Source organism: Nymphalis io, chromosome 5, assembly GCF_905147045.1.
Source record: "Nymphalis io chromosome 5, ilAglIoxx1.1, whole genome shotgun sequence".
Lineage (NCBI taxonomy): Eukaryota > Metazoa > Arthropoda > Insecta > Lepidoptera > Nymphalidae > Nymphalis > Nymphalis io.
The window spans coordinates 7,105,393-7,129,168 of record NC_065892.1 but is presented as its reverse complement, the minus strand read 5'-3'; the positions used below and the strand labels follow the sequence as shown (position 1 = coordinate 7,129,168).

The window sequence follows — 23,776 nt, the reverse complement described above, 5'->3', positions numbered from 1 at the left end:
TATACATTCAATCGCAGAGACCGGTACTTCAGGGCCTCATAAATGAAATAATACATGTCACAAGCTAAAATGTTGTCTATACATACCACGTGTTCTAGGCGCATAAATATTAACTAACCACTCGGAAAAATTGCAGACGTTAGTTTCTGCAAGCACTTTCTAAATATAAACCTTTAAATTAAGACTCGTATTAACAATGAATATGTTTCTAAAGATTCTTGGAACCTAAGGTATCTAAACTTTCTTATAATTTTATCATGTTCGTGTTTCTTCTGAAAAACTACATTTCATGTTTTTACAGTTTTTTTTTTTACTTTTTTATATCACTAATTGCTTTCAATGGAAACATTGAGGTTTCGATGAATAAAATGTGTAATATATATTTTCTCTCACAATAAGTTGTATATTATATATTGTTTTCCACTGATACTCGTATTAACATTCGGTGTGGGAGGTTTATAGTTGGAAAAGACGATTTTTATCATCACGTTCGATAATAATTTTCAATATGGATTTATTCTACTCGGTTGAACTAGATTTTATCAAAAGTAATAAATAGTTTCATTACACGTAATTTTCACCTATCCGCTACTACTATAGGTCTGAATACTTTGTACAGAAATCTACAAAATAGTAAGTAAAGTAATCTACAAAAAAAATATAAAAAAAACCATTCAATATTGTTTTTTGTTTTTCGGCTTTTAATACAATTCTTTTATAGTTAATGATGTTTTGTGTGTGTTTTTTAGAGGTACAAACTGTACCTGTAGGCTTAATCAAGCAAGTAAAAGTTATGTGACGAAAGTCCGATATTGGCATATGTTCAATAAAATCAGGGAACTAGTACAAGTAGCTTAGCCAATAGATTTAAAATAGGCTAATACACTGAAAGAATACACTAACTTCGAAACCAAATAAATTACAAAATGTACTAGGAGCCCAATCGATCAATGGCGACCTTATCAATATCCTATCACCATGCTGTCCTACTGGAGGGGTCGCTTTCCTATTTTCTTATGAAATATTAATTGGAACGTGTGATACTTTTTTTAAATCTCGAATATAAATCTATCTGCGAAATTGATTCGATATTAAAAAAATAAAAATATACATTTAATGTTATTATTATGAAATATGTAACGAAATATGTTATTATTGGGGGAATTTATGCTGTACAATAATTTTATTGATAATATCTAAGTAGTAGCGAGATGTGAGTAAGGGCGCGGGGTAAGTGGAGAGTATGGGTTATACGGGAGGAGAGGGTCGCGCGTGCGTACGACGGCCGCGCCCGTGTCGGCGAAGCGGCGTGTGGCGAAGCAGTCAGTAGTGCCGCGCGGCGCTGCGCTCCAACGCCTAACGCTACGCGCCGCATGCGTCTTCGCTTCGTGCCTCTCGAATTCTACTATGCGACTCGCGTGTTGCGCTTGCTCGTGTTGTGGTGCTTTATGATGGTACAGCATGAAAGTGCAAGATATGCGGACGTTCCGTGACCGACGCCCTGCTAGATTTGCCACCGCCACAAGTGGGCGGAGAGACGGGACGCTTTCTCGGCTGCTCAGGTGAGCGGCCTCTCGCATCTGGTTAAAGACGCTGCCATCTCGGGGTCGATAAAAAATGCCTTACAGATGGACATGACCTTTTACCGCCGATTAGGTATGGGCTGTGAAAGCTGCGTAGATTGCGTGGGTTTTGCTACGCACCATGATTATGATATATAGCTTGTAGACGTTGATTTAGCGTTTGTTGTTTTACAAAGTAATAATTTCATGATGTAATAACTCATATTATACTAGTTGTTGAATGAATTTGTTAGACACAGTAAAGCGAAATATTTTACAACAAGGCTTACACAGTATATCCCTTTTTTTCTTTTATCTAAACCATTTATCGTGTTACTTATTATTGATGATTATTAACGAATCTTTTCCTAAATAAAAAAAATATTTATCATCTCGAATCTTGTTTATTATTTTTTATTATTATAATCGAATTGAAATATATTTACAGTTATATCCTTATATATTTTATGTATATTTCAGCCCACGGTGTGATGATTCTACATATTTTTATGGTCTAAAAGTAAGGCACTATTAAATAATTCGATTTCATAATATTATTGGTAAACAATTATCCTTGATTGATACTAGGAACTAGTAATAAAGCGCAACGTATAATAACAATCGGACAAGTCATTTATGCTCGGAAATCTATTTAAAATAAATATAAATATTCATCAATAATCCCAGCCACGAGGCACGCAAGGAGATTTTCTATATTTACTTTTTGAAGTAAGCCAGTAAATAAGATTTATTCTTAGTAAGGAAATAAGTCATGACATTGCGCGTTTTCACTTTTTTCGTCACGCAATATTGAGAACACAATGTTATCTTCCAGTCGATAAGCTGGAGCTGTCGTCATCAATCTCATGTTACACTGTAATATATTCTATACACGTATTTCTATCTATAATTCTAGCTTATAGCTATAATTATTCGAAAATATATTGTTAAATAAATTCTTGTTTCACTAAAATAATATTATCTTAAAGAATCAATAAATTTGAACAGTTAAATTAAAGCAGCTTTTTATTATGATTATCGAAATATAAAAATATAAAATGTATATATCGCTATGGAATTTAAACGTCTGATGACTCAGATTTATGGAAAATTTATTTGCGACTAGATTTTAAATGTTTGCATCTTTCAGTGAGAATTATGTCATTCAACCTCTAACCTCCATTCCTGCCGCTAAATGGGAAGTAGATCTAAATGTTACATTATGCATATATATACGAGTTTAGATACAGTATAACGTCATATCTAAGACTATTACTAGTACATTATGTTAAATTACTATACATATACTATGTATAGCAATTTAATAAAATTAAATTTAAATATTATAAGAAAAACTTTTAAGTTAAAAGTTATTCTATATTTAAAATTAATTAATAAAACAATATTATCACTTAATAAGTTCAATTTAATGGATCTTATTAAAAACTAGTAAAAAGGTTACTTACAGTAGGTAGACATTTTAAGAAAAAGTCAAGTAAGAAAAATATTGTAATTTATTTTTAAAATAAATCTGGCACACATCTGTTTTGGAACCATTACTGATAATTATGAGAAACTCTGATCTCGTGGTGTAGTAGTCTTAAAAGCAAAGAGAGTTTTTATTACTTTAAACTCAAAATACAAAAGATGTGTTATTAACGTGTCAGTAAATGTCATTGGACGAAAGCTAAAACATGCCAAAGTTTCAAAGTAATAAGTATGCAAAACCTTGGAAGATATTTTTTGAACGTTCTTAAGCGGAAATTCATACGAGGACTGTTTGCATAATACTTTGCTTACTTAATAAGATTCTGTTTGTTACTTGCGGTACAATATTTTTTATAGCTTAGAAATGCCCTGAATTTATTTGAACTGGCGAAAATGTCACTGTATGTGTTAATTAGTTTCGAATTTCGTTAATAATTTCGTCTATAACAAATTTATGAATGAGGAAATAAGAAAAGCTGTCGAAAGTAATAGCAGTGGATGTGATGGAGCGCATTATGTTGATATGTAAGAAGATATTGGTGGCTGTCAGAGGCGCGGTCGCGACAATCTGTCGCCTGGTGGCAGTGCCAGCTATCTTATCCCGGCTGAGTATGACTAAGCTGAAATAAATATGAATACCACTATTATTTAATGGACGTGTATGTATAGCTAACCGGGATTCGTATGGTTGGTTGTAGTTCAAAGTTTTGTTAATATAAATTTGTTTGCACTTGAGAAAGAAAATTACTTTGTACATGTTACACGTGTAGTAAAATAATTATTTAAGCGTACAATTATTATATACCAATCGTAATGTTTAAATTAATAATACCGTGGAAATGAAATAATTTAAGTTTATTCAAGCAAAAAACGATTCTGTTTACGTTAAAAATGTTAACAGATTTATATATTATGTACTATACAATATTTATTAGTCAATTGTGTTGAAATCGATTATAAAGACTGGAATAGTCCATAACATAAGAAAATAAATTTAGCAGCGCGGGCTCTGAAATAAAAATTTGTTTCAATAGGAATTTCCATCTGATATGAACTCGTAGCTTGCGGGTGTTTTGTAGCGCTTGTTGGCATTGTATCGTGGGTAAAATTTATATGCTTAACTTCACTGTTCTATTTCTAATGAAAGCTATATTCATATTCACATAATAATATAATTTTAAGCTTTTGAAAAAGTAAGAAAACACTTTCATGTTTTTATTTGTATGATTATACTAATGATCGACCTTTAAGGTAATGTTCTTTTTTGCACAATATATTTAGTATTTATAGCGATAATATTAATTTTGATATAACGCACTATCAGTATGAAACTTAAAATCAAATTACATAGATAAATTAAATTAAATTTTCGAATAATGTAAATTAGAATAACTTTGCACACAATCTTGTAATTTAAATTTCATGAATTACAAATTTAATTTTTTCTCTATACATACATTTTGAGTTAAAAACTTCGTTTAAAAGCAAGAATTACTTAATTTTATTATGTATTTATTTTGTACGAAAACATATTTACGAGACCTTTTTTAATACTGTTCGCTTTTGTATTTTGTTTTGATCAATTAGGTTTATAAAATTTATGCAGAATGTAATGAAAATTATTCTTCTAATTATAAACGTATTACAATTTTCTTGAAACTTTAATGCAATTATATAACACTGGCCGTCGACTTAAACACGACAGCCTTATCGCAGTTCTAGTATCGACATAAATAGCCTGTCACGTCACTATCGCTGTATGCTGCAGTTCAAATATACTTACTTAATTTTTATATTCCTATATTTCCACTATAGATTAATGAAAATGATTGTTTAATTCAACTTCTTTTGAAAATACCGATTTTCTTATATTATGTAATTTTATACTTTTTTATTTATTTTATGATTTAAGAATTTAATTTTAATTTATTACCTCAATATCTCGTTGGATGATCGGTTTATAGTTAATAGTTAATCCAAAGCTTCAAACCAATCATTTAAATTATAAAGTTCAGTCAAGACATCCTCTGCAACAGTTAGGATGTTGGTTCTGTGTATACTCTCGTGCCTCGGAAAACACTTCAGCCTGCTCCTGATCTAACACCGTTCCGAGACCCAACGGATTACGAATTAGTAAGGAAATAGATTTTTTTTTATAGAATATAATGGCGGACGAGCATATGGGCCACCTGATGGTAAGTGGTTACCAACGCCCTTAGACATTGGCATTGTAAGAAATGATAACCATCGCTTACATAGCCATATTTTACACATATTATATTACACATTACATATATCACCCTTGAGTAAAATAAAATCTTCCGTGCTAAATTTATTTGTAGCCGTCGTTTATTTTGCTTATATTAACTTAATAAACAGTAGCGTATATAATGCCTTGATATAAAAAATAAACATGTGGAATAAACATTAAATCAAACCAAGTTACTTTTTTCATAATTGTAGTAATTGATATTTAAAAAAATGTATACATATTTTGCAATAAAAATGGTTTAAAAATAGTATACGTGCTATATTGGCAATTATTTAATCTATTTTAAATATTTAAATAAATTTGCTATGATTAATATAAAATTGTGTAGTATTTCATCTTTATATTAAAAATGTGATTGGCTAAACTTCTTTCTTATGTAGAGTCGACATTCCGAACTAGTTGCAGCGGCGGAGGTTTAAATTAACGTTTTAAATAAAAATTTAAGCAGTTGTCCACATTAAATAATATATAAATATATAAATCGAAATCAATAACGTATAAATTACTACTGGTAATTTCGTATTATATTTAACCTAACCTTATTGTACTATATTTATTACGTTAAGAAGCATCGATCGAGTTTCTGGTGGTAGGGTAGATGTATATGTCAAACATGCAGGTAATTGATAATTGATAATTGTAAAGTCATTTTGAATATAACTTACTGAAGTATATGTTATAGTTCTTACGAAAATGGAATTTTTTATATCTATATGTATATATAGTAAATGTTTTGGACGAAATATATACATTCGTAGTAAGTATATGTATTCAACGATAAAATCAAACAAAAATTTCCTACAGTATGTTGCCTGCCTAGCCTTTCTAGCTTACGAAGAAAACCGTTACTGTTTGTGATGCATGATTAGTTGTTGTATGTACGAACTTTGAACATTGTATGGAAAATAATAGACTCATCAAATAGTACAGTATAATAACAGCCTGTTAATGTCCCACAGCTGGGCTAAGGCCTCCTCTTCCTTTTGAGAAGAAGGTTTGAAACCACAACAACTGCTCCTGTTATACAAAATGCAGGTGTGGTCTTTCGTTGAATATTGCTCGCACCTGTGGGATGGCTCCACTAAGTACCTACTGGAGGCCTTGGATCGGTTGCAACGACGTGCGATTCGCATTATTGGCGACGTAAAGGTCGCAAACACCCTCCAGCCTTTACAATTGCGTCGACAGATAGCAGCGCTAAGCGCTTTCTATCGAATGTATTACGGCGAGTGCTCTGAGGAATTATTCTCCCTCATTCCTGCTTCCCCTTTCCTTCACAAGTCCCATCGTGATTCTCCACGTGTTCCCCTCCTCTTACAACCCGGGTTCCTTCAAACGAGGCGTGAAGAGGCATCATGCGGGGCAGCAAGGCGGGGGCGGCTAGTGCAGAACATTCATCCCGACTACTAGCTGTCGTCGCGTTTAGACTCCACTACCATTTACCATCAGGTGGAGTGGAGTCATTGGCTTTTACGGTATATATATATATAAAAACTACTTATTCCACCATGCTGCTCCAATGCGGGTTGGTAAAATACACATGTGGCATAATTGCAATGAAATTAGACACATGCAGGTTTCCTCACGATTTTTTCCTTTACCGTCAAGCACGAGATTAATTATAAACAGAAATTAAGCACATGAAAATTCAGTGGTGTTTGCCCGGGCTTGAACCAACTATCATCGGTTAAGATTCACGCGTTCTAACCACTAGGCCATCTCGGCTATCGTGTACATCAAACGTGTACAGTAAAATCTGATTCGGCATTATGTCTATCATGACATAATTTGTGAAAATAAATAACCTGTCTATTATTGTTAAAGATGTATTGTCTATAGATTAAAAATGAAAGGACAATAGTATAATTTGTTATTGGTTACGCAGATTAAGGCAGGTAAGACGCATTGGTTGAAGACTTTCGTCTTCAAACATTGCGGCATAGACGACTTGAGGACTTGACGAAGGTTGCCAAATGCTGCCCATCCCAAGCGAATTCTTCGATCGGCTTCCTTCTCGAAGTTGTTCCTACCGACTTGTATTATCTGTCCTAGGTAGGTATATTCACTAACAACTTCGAGATGTTTCCCCTCGACGTATATCGGTCCCGGCACGACATGCCTATTGAACATGACCTTGGTCTTCTCCAAGTTCATACCGAGACCGACATACCGGGAAGACTCGCCTAGGCTACGCAGCATTTCGGTGAGTTGTTCCAGCCACTCTGCTATGATGACGATATCGTCGGCAAATCGAAGGTGTGAGATGTACTCGCCGTTTACATTGACTCCATACCCAGTCCAATCCAGCGTCTTGAAAACGTCTTCCAACGCGTTGGTGAACAGTTTCGGGGATATTACATCCCCCTGTCTCATCCCTCTGCGCAGTTGGATCGCCTTCGTCTTACAGTCCTGGATGTGGACAGTCATTGTAGCGGCGTTGTACAGACATCTCAGTACCTCGACATATCTCCAATCGATATGACATCTCTGCAATGAGTCGAGCCCAGGTTTCGATGGAGTCGAAGGCTTTCTCGTAGTCCACAAATGCCATACACAGCGGCTGATTGTACTCTTCGGTCTTCTGCACAATCTGCCGAACAGTATAGATGTGGTCCACGGTGCTGTAGCCTGATCGAAAGCCGGCTTGCTCTGGGGGCTGGAACTCGTCAAGTCGTCTGTCGAGACGGTTCGTGACGACTCTTGAGAACAGCTTATACACGTGACTCAGGAAGCAGATTGGTCTGTAGTTTTTCAAGAGGGTTTTATCACCTTTCTTGAAAAACAGTACCACCTCACTCCCGCTCCACGTTTCCGGGGTCTTGCCATGTTGGATGACGGAATTAAAGAGGCTTGCTAGCTCTTTCAGCGTAGGGCGCCCTCCAGCCAGGTGGACCGACGACCTTAAGAAGGTGGCGGGCACCAACTGGATGCGGAAGGCGGAGGACAGGGAGCTTTGGCGCACCTTGGGAGAGGCCTATGTTCAGCAGTGGACAACGATTGGCTGTTGATTGATTGATTGATTGATTGAAGAAAAGTTCACAATTCGATTTTATTTACGTATCAAGTTAGTACTATGATGAAATTGGTCAATAGCAAACCCGAAAGCTTAAAAAAATTCGTCTAACAATTTTTGTTAAAACTGTTACTTAAAATATTTTATAGTTATGTTCAGAAAAATAAGAGAGAATTAAAAGTAGTCGAAGAAAAGTAAACAATATGAAATAAATACATTGATCCTAAAAAAAACTTTCTAACGATTATCACTCAAAAGCAAAAAAATTTTTGAACGTAAACAATACCCACTGTAACCGTACCCTTTTGATATCTGGAAAGATTGTACTTAATGTAAATTGGGATTCAATTGAGGTTTATTTTTTAACAAAAGTACTGCTTTACTTTATTTATATTAAATAAAAGAGGTTTTTCTTTACAAAAGCGACTAAGTATATGCATATAATATATGACAATAACGATATTTTAAGTTCAATTGTCGCCTGAAACCATCTTCGTATTGCGGATTCGTAAAAAGTTCATTCATTCTTTAAAACGTTCTTTCGTCCGCTTTGACGTCGTCGTATTTGTATTATTTATAATTTTAATTTGAAAAAAAAATAGGTGAAAAAGCAGGCACATCTTTTTATTTAATGATATATTAATAAAATAAATAAATCTTTCAAGAAATTGATTGTTAACTGTTTCCTATTTTATTTTAAGTTTATATCTTAATAAATATAAAATATAAAAGACACAGACAGACATACTTCATGAAAACAATAAAGCTTAGGTAAGAAGATGGTAACTGCCAACAAATCTAATATTGCTTTCTGATAAAAACTTAAATTTACTTTGTAGTAGATGATTTAAAAGTTAAAAAATGGGTAAAGTTTTGCTCGAATTGTTATTTAGTCACTTACCCTTAACTATTGGTGTCTATATCTTTGATACATTGAAAATTCTCTGTTTCCTACATACGTGTTCACAATAAATTGTTTGCTTTAAAGTTGTAGGGATTTTTTTGTTCGATTTAATTGTTGTATTATAAATAAGTATGAAGTAAAATTATATTTTTCGGAAATGAAACAGATTTTGGATGATGGTATTTGTTATGGATGGATGGTTATTCATAAAACATAAAGCATTCGTATTTCCCAACCCTATGACTTTTCTATTTATACAGTAGGTAAATGTCATCGCGACACCTCTTTAGGCTTTGCTGATATTTTTATTTTAAATAAAAATGTTAGTCATATTACTTTCGTGACTTGTAATCGGGCCACGGGGTAGACTTTCGTAATGCCAGCTCTGATATACGGTTCACGGAAACAATGACAGTTGACAATCAAGGTTATTCGGTTGCAGTTAGTTATACAATAATACTTATTCAATTTTCTTGCAGGGTATCAAGTTATTTAGGTTTGTCATGTCAATATATAATAGGTATGTATCAAATCAATCAATATGTATGAAGATTTATATAATTCTGTAATAATTTTATCTCACTAAAAGTATTAAGACGGATTCTAAAAAAATAATATTTACAAGTAAACAACTAGTTAAGAATATTATAAAGTAAAACTGTAAAATTTGTGTATATGTAACTATAAACTTCCAATATATCATTTATTTTTAAAAAATTAACATGGTTGACATTTTTATAGATGGCGTACGAAAATATAATATTTTAAATACTGACTGTCTGAAAAACGAAGTATCATAAAATGATTACTCCCAGCGGATGTGATACTGATGTACTTTTAAATTGGGAAAAAATACATCTTATTAATGCATACTATATTTTTTGCTATATCCTGCTTAAGCTGCTAATATATCTGGTCAAAATAACTGTACGAGTAGGATAGGTACAATCATTTATTTCAAAGAGTGAAAAAAATTAATAGATTTATGAAAAAACTATTGCTTCTGCATAGGAATCATCATCCCCGCGACAAACGGTGTAGGTGTAGCGGTTCGTAATTTATGAGCACCTATTTTAATTTCATACGTAGATACACCGCTTTGCATGATTAACGTGATATAAATTTACTTTTTATTTTATCGAAGACGAGTTCAGACATTGACTTACATTGTCTTGTCTCGTGAAGATTAATGCCAGGAAAAATTAAGCATGATTGGTCATTCAATCTTAAAATAAACTAATATTATAATGCAAATAACAAAATAAATTGTTACAGCTAGGGTGGAGTCGCAAGTGGCACAAGCGAGTGGCAGGGTGTGGTGATGGAGTTGGTAATACTGAAAGCAAGAGCCCAGCTGAATCGTCTCGTGTCGGGTGAGCGGCGCGCGAGCGCGAGCAAGGACCGGGAGGCGCGCGCGGGCGGCGGCGGTGGCGCGCGGGCGGCGGTGCGCGAGCGCAGCATGGCGCCCGCCCCCCCCGCGCCGGCGACCGCCGCGCCCTGGCTCAACGCCACGCTAGCATACAACCTTTCGCGCATCAACTCAACCTTTGACACCGACTACGAGCTTCTTAACGCTAGTACCGCCGATGAACACGATAACCACTGGTTCTGCGCTAAGTGGACCAGCGCTCAACAAGATCTTTTTCAGGTAATTTAAAAAATATTGGATATATGCATTAAAATATGAAACAAAATAATACAAATAATTATTAGATAATTGATGGAATGCATGTGTAATGAAAAAATAAACTATTATATATAATGTACCTACATCAAAAATTGGAGTAAACTTTCTGTATAGTTCTTTACAAATCTTGTGAACATACAAACACCGAAAATATCACTTTAAATAATTATGTGTTTACAACAATAATAAAAATAGACGAAAGAAGCTTTATCTGCGTAAGTTTATTAAAAAATTTATGAAGTCTAATAATTTAAATTTTTGCAAAATGTAGGCCGCAAACCTCTGCTTCGCGATTGCTTTCCTGGCGCCGAAAAGTTTCAAGCAGAGTATTTTAGTCCTGCGGGCGCTGGCCGCGGCGGGCGCGGTGCTGATGGGCATGTGGGCGGGCGCCGAGGTGTGTGCACCCGACGTGCTAGCGTGGAGCCTCGCGCTCGTCCTCGTCAATTCTATACACACAGTTTTTTTAATTATAAGGTTGGTTTTATATTTGTACATTATACCTTTTGAATGGACTGAAAATTTAGATTTCTATCACACTATTCTTTTTAATTAAGTGATTAGTTTCATTCAACCAAAATATTATTAATTATGTTAGACAAAAAATATAGTTAAATGTATATTATCTAATATAAATCAACTAGATTATAGATTTTGATATTTTAGCTTCTAAACTATAGTCATTTATATAGAAATTTTAGATTGAAATTAGTTAATATATACTAGTGGTCTCTGATAGTTCTATACATTGTGTTATGTTCTATTAGGATTAATCTATTACACTTGAGATAGAAACACAAATAGCAAAATATAGACATCAACTCAATAGTAATAATATTTAGTTTCGTGATTTTTTTTAAGCTACGTTTCCTCAGGTTTCTTCCACCGGCGTTGTCATTAGAGCTGACTGATTTGTACCTGAAACTATTCAAGCCTCTGAAAGTGAATAAGAAGCACTTTCAGGAGCTAACTCGAGAAGCGAGGGTCGTGAGACTAGAGCCGGGTGAGGCGTACGCGGTCGAAGAAGTCACGCCGGCAGACGAACGATTGTCAATATTATTGAAGGGAAAGTACGTACTAGTTCATGATTGCGAAAATCTACTCCGTGGTATGATTTATATTTCTGTTAACAGATCCGTTGTTCGTTAATTATGCACGGGGATCAATGATTCGCAATATATAGAGTGGTCAGTAAAAATGAAGATTAAGAAAAAAATAATATGTCTTTAATTACGAATGAATTATGATTGAAAACAATGTTACAATAACACTTGATCTTAAACACGGAATTATTAAATTAAATGTCATTTTCTATTCACTATTTATTAGACAAGGAAAAATAAAGTAAGTTGAATGTATCATATAAATTAACCTGAGGTTAATATTAACAGCACATTTAGAGTAGATTTTTATTTAGTAGTGTAGGTATAGTTATAATACGACAATGTGTGGTAATAACATTTATAGATTCTATAATCGTAAACTGACATCGTTGGGCTTGGTCAATGTCGGTAATGTTACCTAGGTGAGTCCCGGTAATTCATTTCCACTGCCTCACCATTAGGGAATAACGTTATTAAGTACTAAGTGGTCTGCCATCACTTTAGAAATGTATTCATGTAGATATTTGAAACTTATCACGCTAATGTAAATAATACTTTTTCACATAGAATACTGTAAGTAAATACAGAGGTTTGTTGAATGTATGTATATTTGTATATTGACTTTGAGTTAAAAATCATATATTTATAGTATCGATGACGAATAAAAATACTCGACATTATAAGCATTGCCCACGGTCGAAACCGCTGACGTTAGTGTTACCGTAGTATTATATAATACGATTGAAATGTATGATACGATATCATTTACGATGCCTACTATTTTTTGACATAATATAAAATTTTAATAACTAACGTATTATTATTTAAAATGTTTTGAAGTATAAAGAACAATTGTGCAAAGTTAGCGATGAGATGTAGCGCGCTGCATTTTGCTGCACGTTAGTTGTAATAGGCAAAGCAAGCAATTTCCTTCGCCCACGCAACTTGAGCCGCGGTCAGAATCCATTTCGCTATAAGTTCGTTCTGCGCTGTCTTGAATACTGATGCCCAATACTCATGCTTTTCTGCTATATACTAATTTTAATGTTTTGAGTACATTACATTTGTTACATATTAATAATTGGACTAATGTTTTTCTTCCTCTTAATTTACATTATATTGATGTAACAGTATTCTAATTAATAATTATCCTAGTTAATATTAAAAAGTAACAAATTCGTCAGTTTTTTTTATCATAGAGTTAAGAAATTAATAAAATGTGTTTAATATACAATATCGAATAAAAAGCACAACGCTTTTAAAAACTATTAAACAATTTAGCATTAAATTTGCAGGAATCATTTTATGGTCCCGAATAAAACTTAGGAAAAAAATATTGTTTAAAAATAGACATTGCTAAAGTATTTATCGTTTTTAATTTTTTGAATGTAGTTTAAAATAATAAAAACATCTATGAATTCTTCAGGTTCCTCATTAATTCCCCCAATAAATTAAAAGATTTATTGAAATTTGTATAATATATACTTAATATGATTATTCCCATGAGCAGAACTGTTAACAAAATAAATTTAATTCAGTAATAATGAAATCGATTCTTTCACATCCGCATTCGTAGCAAAAAAACGTGATGTAAACTAATTGCTACAAAAGCTACAAACATAGAATGATAATAATAACTGTTCATTGAAGTGATTAAGAACATAACGTTAGTGTTTTAATATGAATATATTTTATTTTATTTTATAAGGATGCGAGTGACTTGCGATGAAACGCATCTTCATTATATACAGCCTTACCAGTTCGTCGACTCACCCGAATGGGAAGCGAACCGTGAGCAGTCTGACGACGTCTTCCAGGTATGCAAAGAATTATTACTTTTTTTTTTTAATATAAAATAAAAGTACATCTAGTACTCTTCTAATTAATGCTATGTTAAAATGGTGCTTATTTTGAGTTTCAATTCATTTTACCTAAAATTAACGAAGTTTGATCTAAAATATATAATTAAGGATTTTCCCATAAATAATATTGGACGTAATATTAATATATAATAAGTATATTGATTATTCCACTAATTATGTTATACAAAACTATTTTTTATGTTGTTATTTGATGAATAACTTTAGATACAGGTATTCTTTACTTTTGTTAAACATTTATTTACTATTCTAAAAAAATGTTCCAATTTTCTCTATTACCTTATGTGAATGTATATATATATATATATGTATTATTCCTAAATAAGCTTCCAGTTACAGCCTGTGAATGTCCCACTGCTGGGCTAAGACCTCCTCTCCCTTTTTGAGGAGAAGGTTTTGGAGCTTATTCCACCACGCTGCTCCAAAAGTGGCTGAATTTCAGCGAAATTAGACACATGCAGTTTTCCTCACGATGTTTTCCTTCACCGTCAAGCACGAGATGAATTATAATCACATAATAAGCACATGACAATTCAGTGTGTGCTTGCCCGAGTGTGAACCCACGATTATCGGTTAAGATTCACGCGCTCTTACCACTGGGCCATCTCGGACTTAATAAATAAGTCTATCTAATAATATTATTAATTCATCCAGTTTAAATTACGTTATTCTTTAGGACTTCAAGGGAAGATAAATTAGTTACGTGATTTCGACACAACAGCTCGATGATGACGGAAACGTTAGTTTTTCCGAAACATCTCGAGCAATCATTTAAAATAACAAAACGGAAAACTTTATAATAATTAATGTAATTAACACATATCAATGAATGACTAAGTGCCAATTAGAGATAATTCCTTACATTTTTTTATACAAACAGCGTTGGCGTAGGATTACGTTATCCATCACGTACTGTTAATTAATTATAAATATATGTCATATTACCTCTGTAAAATGCTGTTTTCTCTTTAAAACGAATTCGAAATGAATAGTCATCCTTAATAAAGAAATAAAAACAATTAAATTCTTAGTAAAGTATTTTTTTTTAAATTGACATTCTGACGGTCAATCAGATCACATAATTTAAGAGCAAGTACGAAAAAATATAGAACAACGTCAATAATAAAGACATTAGCGTTACACAGGGAAAGTAATAACAAAATTCTGTGCACGATTAACTTAAATAATTCATGTAGAGATATGAATAATGAATGAAGGCTGAGACTGACGATTTGTCAACATAAATAGTTAAGATGAACATCAACTTTATAAATTTTATTCAGTTTTTAAACGCGACCATAAATTAAAGTAAAATATATTGTAAAATATGTAAAATTGAGATAAAATTCAAATAGAGAAAATTCATTATTAGAGTATTTAAATAATTTAATTATTTAAGTAATTAAAAATAATATTTGACACTGGAAACATAGGTCAAAGTTATAATAATAATAAGGAACTTTATTCAGAAAAAAAGTCAAACTTAAGGTACAAAGCCAAAAAAGGAGTTAAACAATGTGATTTTGACAATTTAGTGAAAAGGTTGTCGTAGCCTCAGCTAAGCTCCTTTTCAGTCTACGCCTTGTACATTTCCTGCCAACACAAACGTTTCATTCAATGCAGTAAAAGGTACAACTCATACAATAAATATTAAAACAAGATAAAATTACTTAAATATTAAAATTATGTTAATACATATTATAAAACACGCAAAAGAGGATAAAATCAAATACAACACATGCACATTACTAAAATAACAGATTTTTTTTTTTTTTCTAGAAAAAGAAAAATATTTCTTTTAAAGAAAAAAGGAAATGAATAATACAATTTATTAATGGAAATACAAATATCAAATGATACTACGTTCGTTTCGCCAGAACCACCGTACTTGGTCCCATGTTTATAATCTTGCGAATGAATTATTTGATCCCGTTAGTATGGCCGATAGCGTTAAATTCATCAAACTAATACTTACCGTCAATTATTTAATTTTTTTACGAATTCATTTTTCGTGACTTTCCTTACATGTTCCGTGTCACGGCATAACTAAAACTAGTGATAAAAAAGATTAAATACTAGTTGTAATTTGTAATTATTACACTTGTGGTTTTATTTTCATTTTAACCCAATTACCCACTCAATAATTATGAAATTGCCCTTTTCAAATACCTACCAACCTCTTTGGCGTTAGATGGATATGATAATTATATGGAAATGTAGAGTCATTTGACTCATAATTTCAAATTCAGATCAATATCATGTAAAAGCTTTGATATCACATTAAAATTTTTTTTTTATTAGATCACTATGTTATGACTACGAAATATTTCATTAGTATTGTTTTATGAAAATGAGTTCAATTTTTTTATTTTTATCACAATTTTGATAATATTTTGGCTAGCAACAGGCATTAACAATAGTAGTAGTCAATACTTCGATTCGTTTAATACTATTTTTCAGCCGTAGCCCCACCTAGGACGAATAGGTGATAGGTACCTTATGTCTTTCTGTGTATGCAAAATTTCCTTTTAAGTAGTTAAGACGTAAAAACAAACAAACAAATAACCATACTCACTTTCGCTATCATAATATTATATTTATTATTAAATTATAAAGTATAGTTATTAATATTAGTAAATATTTTCTTGTATGTAAAGTACGAATAAGAACCTGGTTATTTCTCACCGCTGGGCTGTAAAGCCTCCTTACCGTTAAGTTATTCCCCCATACAGTTCCAACGGTCTAACTGGATGAATTTCTCTACGTTAAACGGCAATTTCCAAATGTTGGCTAAACAAGTTGGTACAGTTGCGCTTGCTTCATATCGTATACGCAGTATTAATGCAAATAAGAAAAAAAGGTTGAGTTTTATTCTAAAGAGAGTAAGGTTATGTATCGCGCAGGTAACGGTGGTCGCGGAGGAGGTATCCACGTGCGTGTGCTGGTCGCGCATGCGCCTCGAGCGCGTGCTACGTCATCGCCCTGCCCTCAAGGTCGTACTCGACTGTCTCATAGGTTAGTTCATTTTTCGTCATCCTCCTGCTCATATGGTCCTCTCCTTGAACTTTTATAAGCGACGAAAAACTTATATTAAAACTTAAGATGGTTTATTACTAAATGCGGGTTAACGCAAAACTCATTATACTTACTATTATACCGTATTATCATGAATAAATACGAAAGTAAAACAAATTAAAATGAAATGATTATTTTATTTATTTATTTTTTTATAGAATAAGAAGGCGGACGACCTTATGGGCCACCTGATGGTAAGTGGTCACCAACGCCCATAGCATTGGCATTGTAAGAAATGTTAACCATCGCTTACATCACCAATGCGCCACCAACCTTGGGAACTAAGATGTTATGTCCCTTATGCCTGTAATTACACTGGCTCACTCACTTCAAACTGGAACACAACAATACCAAGTACTGCTGTTTTTTGGTAGAATATCTGATGAGTGGGTGGTACCTACCCAGACGAGCTTGCACAAAGCTCTATCACCAGTTAAGAATAGACTTTTTGAATAGACAGTTTTGAATAGACTATTAAATTGTTTACAAAATATAATTTATCGTATAACATAGGTATAACAAATCATGTAGGTCTAGAGGTATACCCGTGAAATGTGAAAGGAAGTCTCGGCTGATAGATGCGTTTCTGATGAACATTGATAAAAAAATACGTTATTTACTTATTACATTAATTATACCATAGATAAATAATAATATATATTACTATATCTATATAAATAAATATAATTACAGTTTTATGTCCATTTTAACGAATGCATAATAATAAGGGTAGTGTATTATTTAAAAAAATTGTGTAGAGACCCTAACGCTTCATAGAAAAATATTGATCACCTGTCCGTCTTCATTTTCTTTTTATTTTATTTTTTTGTGTCATTTATAGGCAAAGATATTACGCACAAGCTGTATTCAGTTAGTGAAGGACTGGGTGCGGGAGTGGGTACCGAGGCCGAAGGTCTGCCGTCACACCTCACGCGTTCAGCCAGCGTCGATGCTGTACATGAAGGGGCGCGTGGTCGTTTGCGAAGTCTTGCGTGGAGAGCAAGATCTACTTCTACAAAAGGTAAGGAAGAAAAATAAATGTATTAAAACCTAAGCTTAAGTATGCTGACCACAAGATTGTATACAATTAAATGAGAAAATGACGTTTGACAAATAAATAAGACATTTGTCTGTTTATAAAGAAAAAACTTTTTATGAATAAAATACACATTACAGGGTCTTCGTATTGGCAGCCTGTAGTTGCACGCCAATTTCTTCGGCAATCACCGTTCAGCCGCAGCGTGATTCCTCCACCTCGGCTATTAACACAGGTGTCCTCGGCGAGTCTGCAGCCACCCGTGCGTCGCCGCAGCCCACCGCGCCGCACCGCATCGTTCCGGCGTAGCCGCGAGGTTAAGTTCGCTGAGAGCCCTGCGGAGCCGGCCGTGTGACGCGGGCCGCGGCCCCAGCCCGAGCTGGTGCCGCTGGTCGCGCCCGCCTGTGTTTCCCCCCTCTCACCGCAGTTCCCCTGACCCGACCGCGAGCGAACGATACCACACACGACAGACTTTTAGCATCGATACATTTTGCCTCCGTACAAGATCGTCAGACTCTGCGGGGCTAAACGGTGCTGTTATATAGAAAAAAAAATGAGCTTCCCCGTAAACTTCGTGACAAGATTCGTTCGCTCAAATCGCGCTTTCGTTGAGAGACACTTAGTGCTCACAAAACAGGAAGTGACCAGTGCAATAATGTGGATTAGCATCGGACTATATACAGATTGTGCGAAAACAGTGTTTATAAAACTTAAAATGTAATTATTGTGTGAAAAGTAGAATATCTAGTTAGAAGTAAATGTATTTTTATTGTATTCATTTTATCGCTCAACTCCCCTGATGTTTAGTTGCTTCGAGGTTATTCGTGACGTACAAGTATAATTGAAAGTTTATTCAAATTAACATGAGCTCCAGATATCTCGGTTAATTCGGCAGAAGTTTGGTTATCACTCGGCCAGAGAGAACGAATAACATTTTTTTATATTTTTATTCGTATGTATAATCACTAATAGACTTATAATTTTGTTTCTTTTTAATTAATTGGTAATGATGGTAAATAATTACAACAGATCCTTTATTTTTACATATTACCATTACATTACATTTAATCAGAAATGATTTCTATAAAATCGGAATTATTATTATGTTTATTTAGGTGAAGTCGAAATAGAGCTATTGTTATTAAGTCCATAACAAAATATGTGACTATTTAGAGAGAGATTTTATAATTATGTTGTACAGAATATAAAGTACCTAAGTAAGCATATTTTGTTAATCCAAAGGGCGCTTCCATTATTATGGTCTCAAAAAAATATTGCATATAGCAAAGACAATTATATCAGTTGAACTTTATATTATAATTTATACAAGATCATATAAAATCGAAAATGAGTCTTCTCATACATTCCCGTACATATTGAAAAGTATATGTACCTATATTTAACACCATTTTTATACGAATGAATCCGAATTGATTACAAAAAAACACTATATTTGAACATTTTAAGAATATCCTTCGCTTCGAAAATGTCCTTTGGATTAAATTGTACTATTATTTGTAGTATAAATACGTGTAATAGTTAGTTAAAATATTAAAATAATGCAGTAAGCGATAAAATTAAATTTTCATAATCTACTCGGACTGAAGTGCTCACTAATGAAGAAAATGAAATTATACATTTTTGTAAAGTGTAGACTTTTTTGTTAAGTACATAAATCATTTTGAATGACAATGCCCACATATACATATATTGATCATAAGCCTATTTGAAAACTACTAGAAGGTGCTTCAAAAAATAGCTTCTAGTGTGAAAAATAATGAACCTATTCAATATATTATCTTAGATATTCAGTTACTTAAAAGTGATTTTAAAATAATGTTGCCATATAAGTTAATTATGAAATTATTTATTAGTAATTTGCTTTCATTTAGGACTCGATCTGGCATTGTCAATCAATAAAAGCTGTAACTACTAACCACTTGTATATGTTAATTTTATTACACATAAAACGTTAAAACAAAAACATTCTTCCATATAATAAACTTCCATTCGATGTTCTATACTTTAATATTTTCATTTAATAATTTTGACGTACCGTTTACAACGAAAAAAAATATATATTTTAATCTTGAAACTCTATGTTAACCTAATATTAATAGTAGAGTAGGTAAAATAAATTAAAATCAGACTGAGCTGTTTTTAAAAGGGTTTAAATAAACAAAAACAGTCGCTAAATAAGTACTAAGTGTTGATTACGGACTTGTAATAATATTTTTCTGGGTGTTATATAGATAGACTCATTTCAAAAAGATTCGTTTCTGTTCTCCCTAATAAAGATGAACGATACGAGTCTTTATGGAAAAAAAAAAGTTTTATAGCTAATAAACTGAAATTTATGAAACCTGAATATAAAAATGGTAAATCTTGTTTAGTGCGTGAGGATTCAAGTAATAATTACTAAGCACTATTAAAACAATATTCAACCTATTATCTGAAATGCACATTTCAATACGTATCTATATCACATTCATGGAACATTCGAGTTGGTTTTGAATTCAAACAGTCGTGCTCTTAATAAATGTCACTTTACACATTGTTGTCACACTCAGTGGATTTCACGTTGTTAGGTCTTGTAATTAGATGTCACTTCACATCTAAATAATAATATATCACGTCAGTGTTTAGTTGTTGTTGTTGCTTCGTGACTGTGTCGGATTAGGTGAAAAAGTAGTGTTCATATTTATTCTGTATAAGCCTTGTCGAATAATGCTTCGACAATCAATATGTAAAACAGACACGGTATAATAAGGACATAACAAAATTTCGATATAAATATAGTTTACATCTAAGCGACCTAAAATCTCGCTACGTTTTGTCCTTATTTAGCAGTGTCCTTGGCAAATACATATCGTTCTACGTCTTCTCTTATCTCATTAGTTACTTGTCTAATAATGTATCAGACACACTATTTATATACGATGTTTAATGCAGCCAATTTCACCATTAGATCAGGAGAGACGTCGCTGTAATCTATTCATAGATATTGTTAACTTTAGGTTCCTTGTCAGTTCCACTGATGTTAAAACAGATTGAGAGAAGTATTGTATTGTGATACAAATAAAGTTATGTATGCGTAAATAAATTTCTTGTGAATGATGTTATTGGCTTCTAAATTATATAACGCTGAATTCACAACGTTTTCAATGTTATAATCACTTATATTATTATAAAAAATGTAGGCCTTGCTTTTATGATGTATTAAATGACATTGGAAAAGGCTAGTGAAATTTTGATAACTTACACATCTAGATTTGAAAATAAAATTGATAATATTTAAAATGCGAACCATTTATACGTTTTCTTTACAAATCGTAATAATATTTACAAAACATCTAAAATTATACGTATCCATTGAGTTTTGAGTATCTATTAACTTTTTTTGTTGGCGAAATAAATGTTATTCAATTATTAATCTATGCTTTTGAATAAATATAAGTATATGATTAGGAAGACGTGTCACTGTTTAAATGACTGCTAATTATTATATTTAATTCAAAATGTAATAAATTTGATGATAATCTTATTCCTACTGTCGCGACGCTATGAAAGCTAACTGTCGAACATTGTCTAATGAATAAAGATCTTGAAACGCAATTAGAATGACAAAAATGTTTAATAGAATTAAGTTTAAGAAAATGTTTATGTAACTTTAAAGAAAATTTATATTTCAAAATAAAATTAGTTCAATCCATAAAAGTCCGCTCCACTATTACAGAGGACGTCACACATTCACATCATTGCACTGTAGCGATTGAAAAAAAAAGTGGTGCGTCATCGTGGATTGAACAATTTATAATCGTATTATTTTAAAAAAAAAACGTCTTCCACTATTGTTGTCATATTATTCAGTCTTATATATTTCAGATGCGTTGTGATTAAAATTATATAAATGACTACTTCCAATGAAATTAAGATAATATGGCAGATATTTAGAGTTAAAATTATTATTTAAAATACAATTATGTACAACATTTATTACCTTAAACTATCATGTTATATCTTACGATCATGTTTAATCAAAAATTGTAATTCCATGGTATCAAATGATTTTGTATTGTTTTAGAATAATGTAAAATAGCGTTCACGATTTTGTCAGTCATCTTAATTGTTCCAAGCAATTCTTTACTATGGGTATTTTCTGTTCATTAAATTAATTTAAATATGTTATATTACGTAATTTTAGTGCAGTGGAAAAATCAAATTTTATGTTTTATTATTGTGGATTAAAAATAAAATTAGTCTTCCTTCAATCTGCACTCTAATCCTAAACATCGAAAAAGAAGGCGTGTTAATAAAAATGTATTACTTTATATTATTAGCAACATTCGATTAGCATTATTTGTAACAAAATTATATTAACTTACTTAGTTGTTTTAAAAATCAATGAAAATGTAAAATTGTATATTCTTCTTTACTTAGTTAGATATGTGTTATAGACAGTTATGATGTGATAAATATCAGCGTATTCATAGACTTGCGTAGCGAAGCGTAATGCGGGTCTTAGTCTATTTTATTTGATACGTACTATACTTGTTACGTTTTCATAGCTGAAATAAAATTTATACGATAATAGTTTAGATTCCGTGCTTACTGTTTTTATGTTACTGTACAATGCATTTTGATCTGCATCTGTGTCTTGGTACACCCGTGTCGTGGCTATCGTACATATAAACCAGACAATGTTTACTATAGCAGATAATGGCAGAGCGCCTCTGTGATACACATTAGCACTAGAATAGAAGACGTCGTTTTAACTTATTGTGTACTAGCAAACTGGTTATTCTAATTATGGGTTGCCCCGCGTGTCGTGCATAACATTACCGTTATCAATTATATATTATTGTATTTATTCACTTTATTAACATGTTTATTATGTCTTTAATAAAAACAATTGCTTATTATGCATATTATTTCATCTTCCCATAATCCATTTTAAATATTAAAATTTCACATTCTACATCACTTATGTCTTACTCAAACATTACACAAATTTTACAACAACGTATTGTTTATTTATGAGTACAACTAGTTACTATAAATAGAAACAATATACGTATTTTTATATAGGTACCTCTATCAACATATTATAATCCAGTAAGTCTCTAACGCGATAAATTTTTTGTTAAACATTCGACGGATTTATTATAACGCGACTTGATAACAATTTATATGTACATATATATTGTTATCAAGTCATTACCATTAAGTGTTTCCTTAATAACTAAGTTTAAAATAAATGTTTATTTAACATAGGTTACTGGTGGTAGGGCTTTGTGCAAGCTCGTCTGGGTAGGTACCACCCACTCATCAGATATTCTACCGCAAAACAGCAATACTTGATATTGTTGTGTTCCGGTTTGAAGGGTGAGTGAGTCAGTGTAATTACAGGCACAAGGGACATAAAATCTTAGTTCCCAAGGTTGGTGGCGCATTGGCTATAAGCGATGGTTGACATTTCTTACAATGCCAATGTCTAAGGGCGTTTGGTGACCACTTACCATCAGGTGGCCCATATGCTCGTCCACCTTACTATTCTATAAAAAAAAAAAATATATATATTTTATTTTATCACATAAAATTGTGTAAATTTAGGTCTAATTACAATATAAATAAGTTTGTTTAATTATATTAAAAATTTATCGAAGCTCGTTCTGCACTAAATTTGTCCACACAGAATAGGTAGTTAACTTCTTTCACAATTAAGTTGTCGGCCATTGGCTGATTTTAATATAAAGCAC

The 23,776-nt window shown here is 32.4% G+C and overlaps 1 protein-coding gene across 2 annotated transcripts; it reads left to right on the top strand.

Annotated features, from left to right (window-relative positions):
- The first annotated feature begins 1,341 nt into the window (after window positions 1-1,341).
- LOC126768332 (blood vessel epicardial substance-like) lies at window positions 1,342-19,821 on the top strand. Of its 2 annotated transcripts, none has more exons than XM_050486353.1 (8): window positions 1,342-1,562; window positions 10,515-10,887; window positions 11,198-11,400; window positions 11,799-11,993; window positions 13,735-13,843; window positions 16,810-16,921; window positions 17,823-18,002; window positions 18,158-19,821. In XM_050486353.1, the coding sequence occupies exons 2-8, from the start codon at window positions 10,561-10,563 to the stop codon at window positions 18,370-18,372; spliced, it is 1,341 nt and encodes a 446-aa protein (XP_050342310.1). In that variant the 5' UTR covers window positions 1,342-1,562; window positions 10,515-10,560; the 3' UTR covers window positions 18,373-19,821. The 2 variants fall into 2 exon arrangements, with proteins under 2 accessions (XP_050342310.1, XP_050342309.1); XM_050486352.1 differs by having other exon boundaries at window positions 1,342-1,656.
- The last annotated feature ends 3,955 nt before the right edge of the window (window positions 19,822-23,776 follow it).

Excerpts from the sequence above, each read along its gene's own strand:
- LOC126768332 (XM_050486353.1), top strand. The coding sequence starts at position 10,561 with ATGGAGTTGGTAATACTGAAAGCAAGAGCCCAGCTGAATCGTCTCGTG. Across the intron at positions 11,401-11,798 it reads ACAGTTTTTTTAATTATAAG|GTTTCTTCCACCGGCGTTGT; the intron begins GTTGGTTTTATA and ends ACGTTTCCTCAG. Across the intron at positions 13,844-16,809 it reads AGTCTGACGACGTCTTCCAG|GTAACGGTGGTCGCGGAGGA; the intron begins GTATGCAAAGAA and ends TGTATCGCGCAG.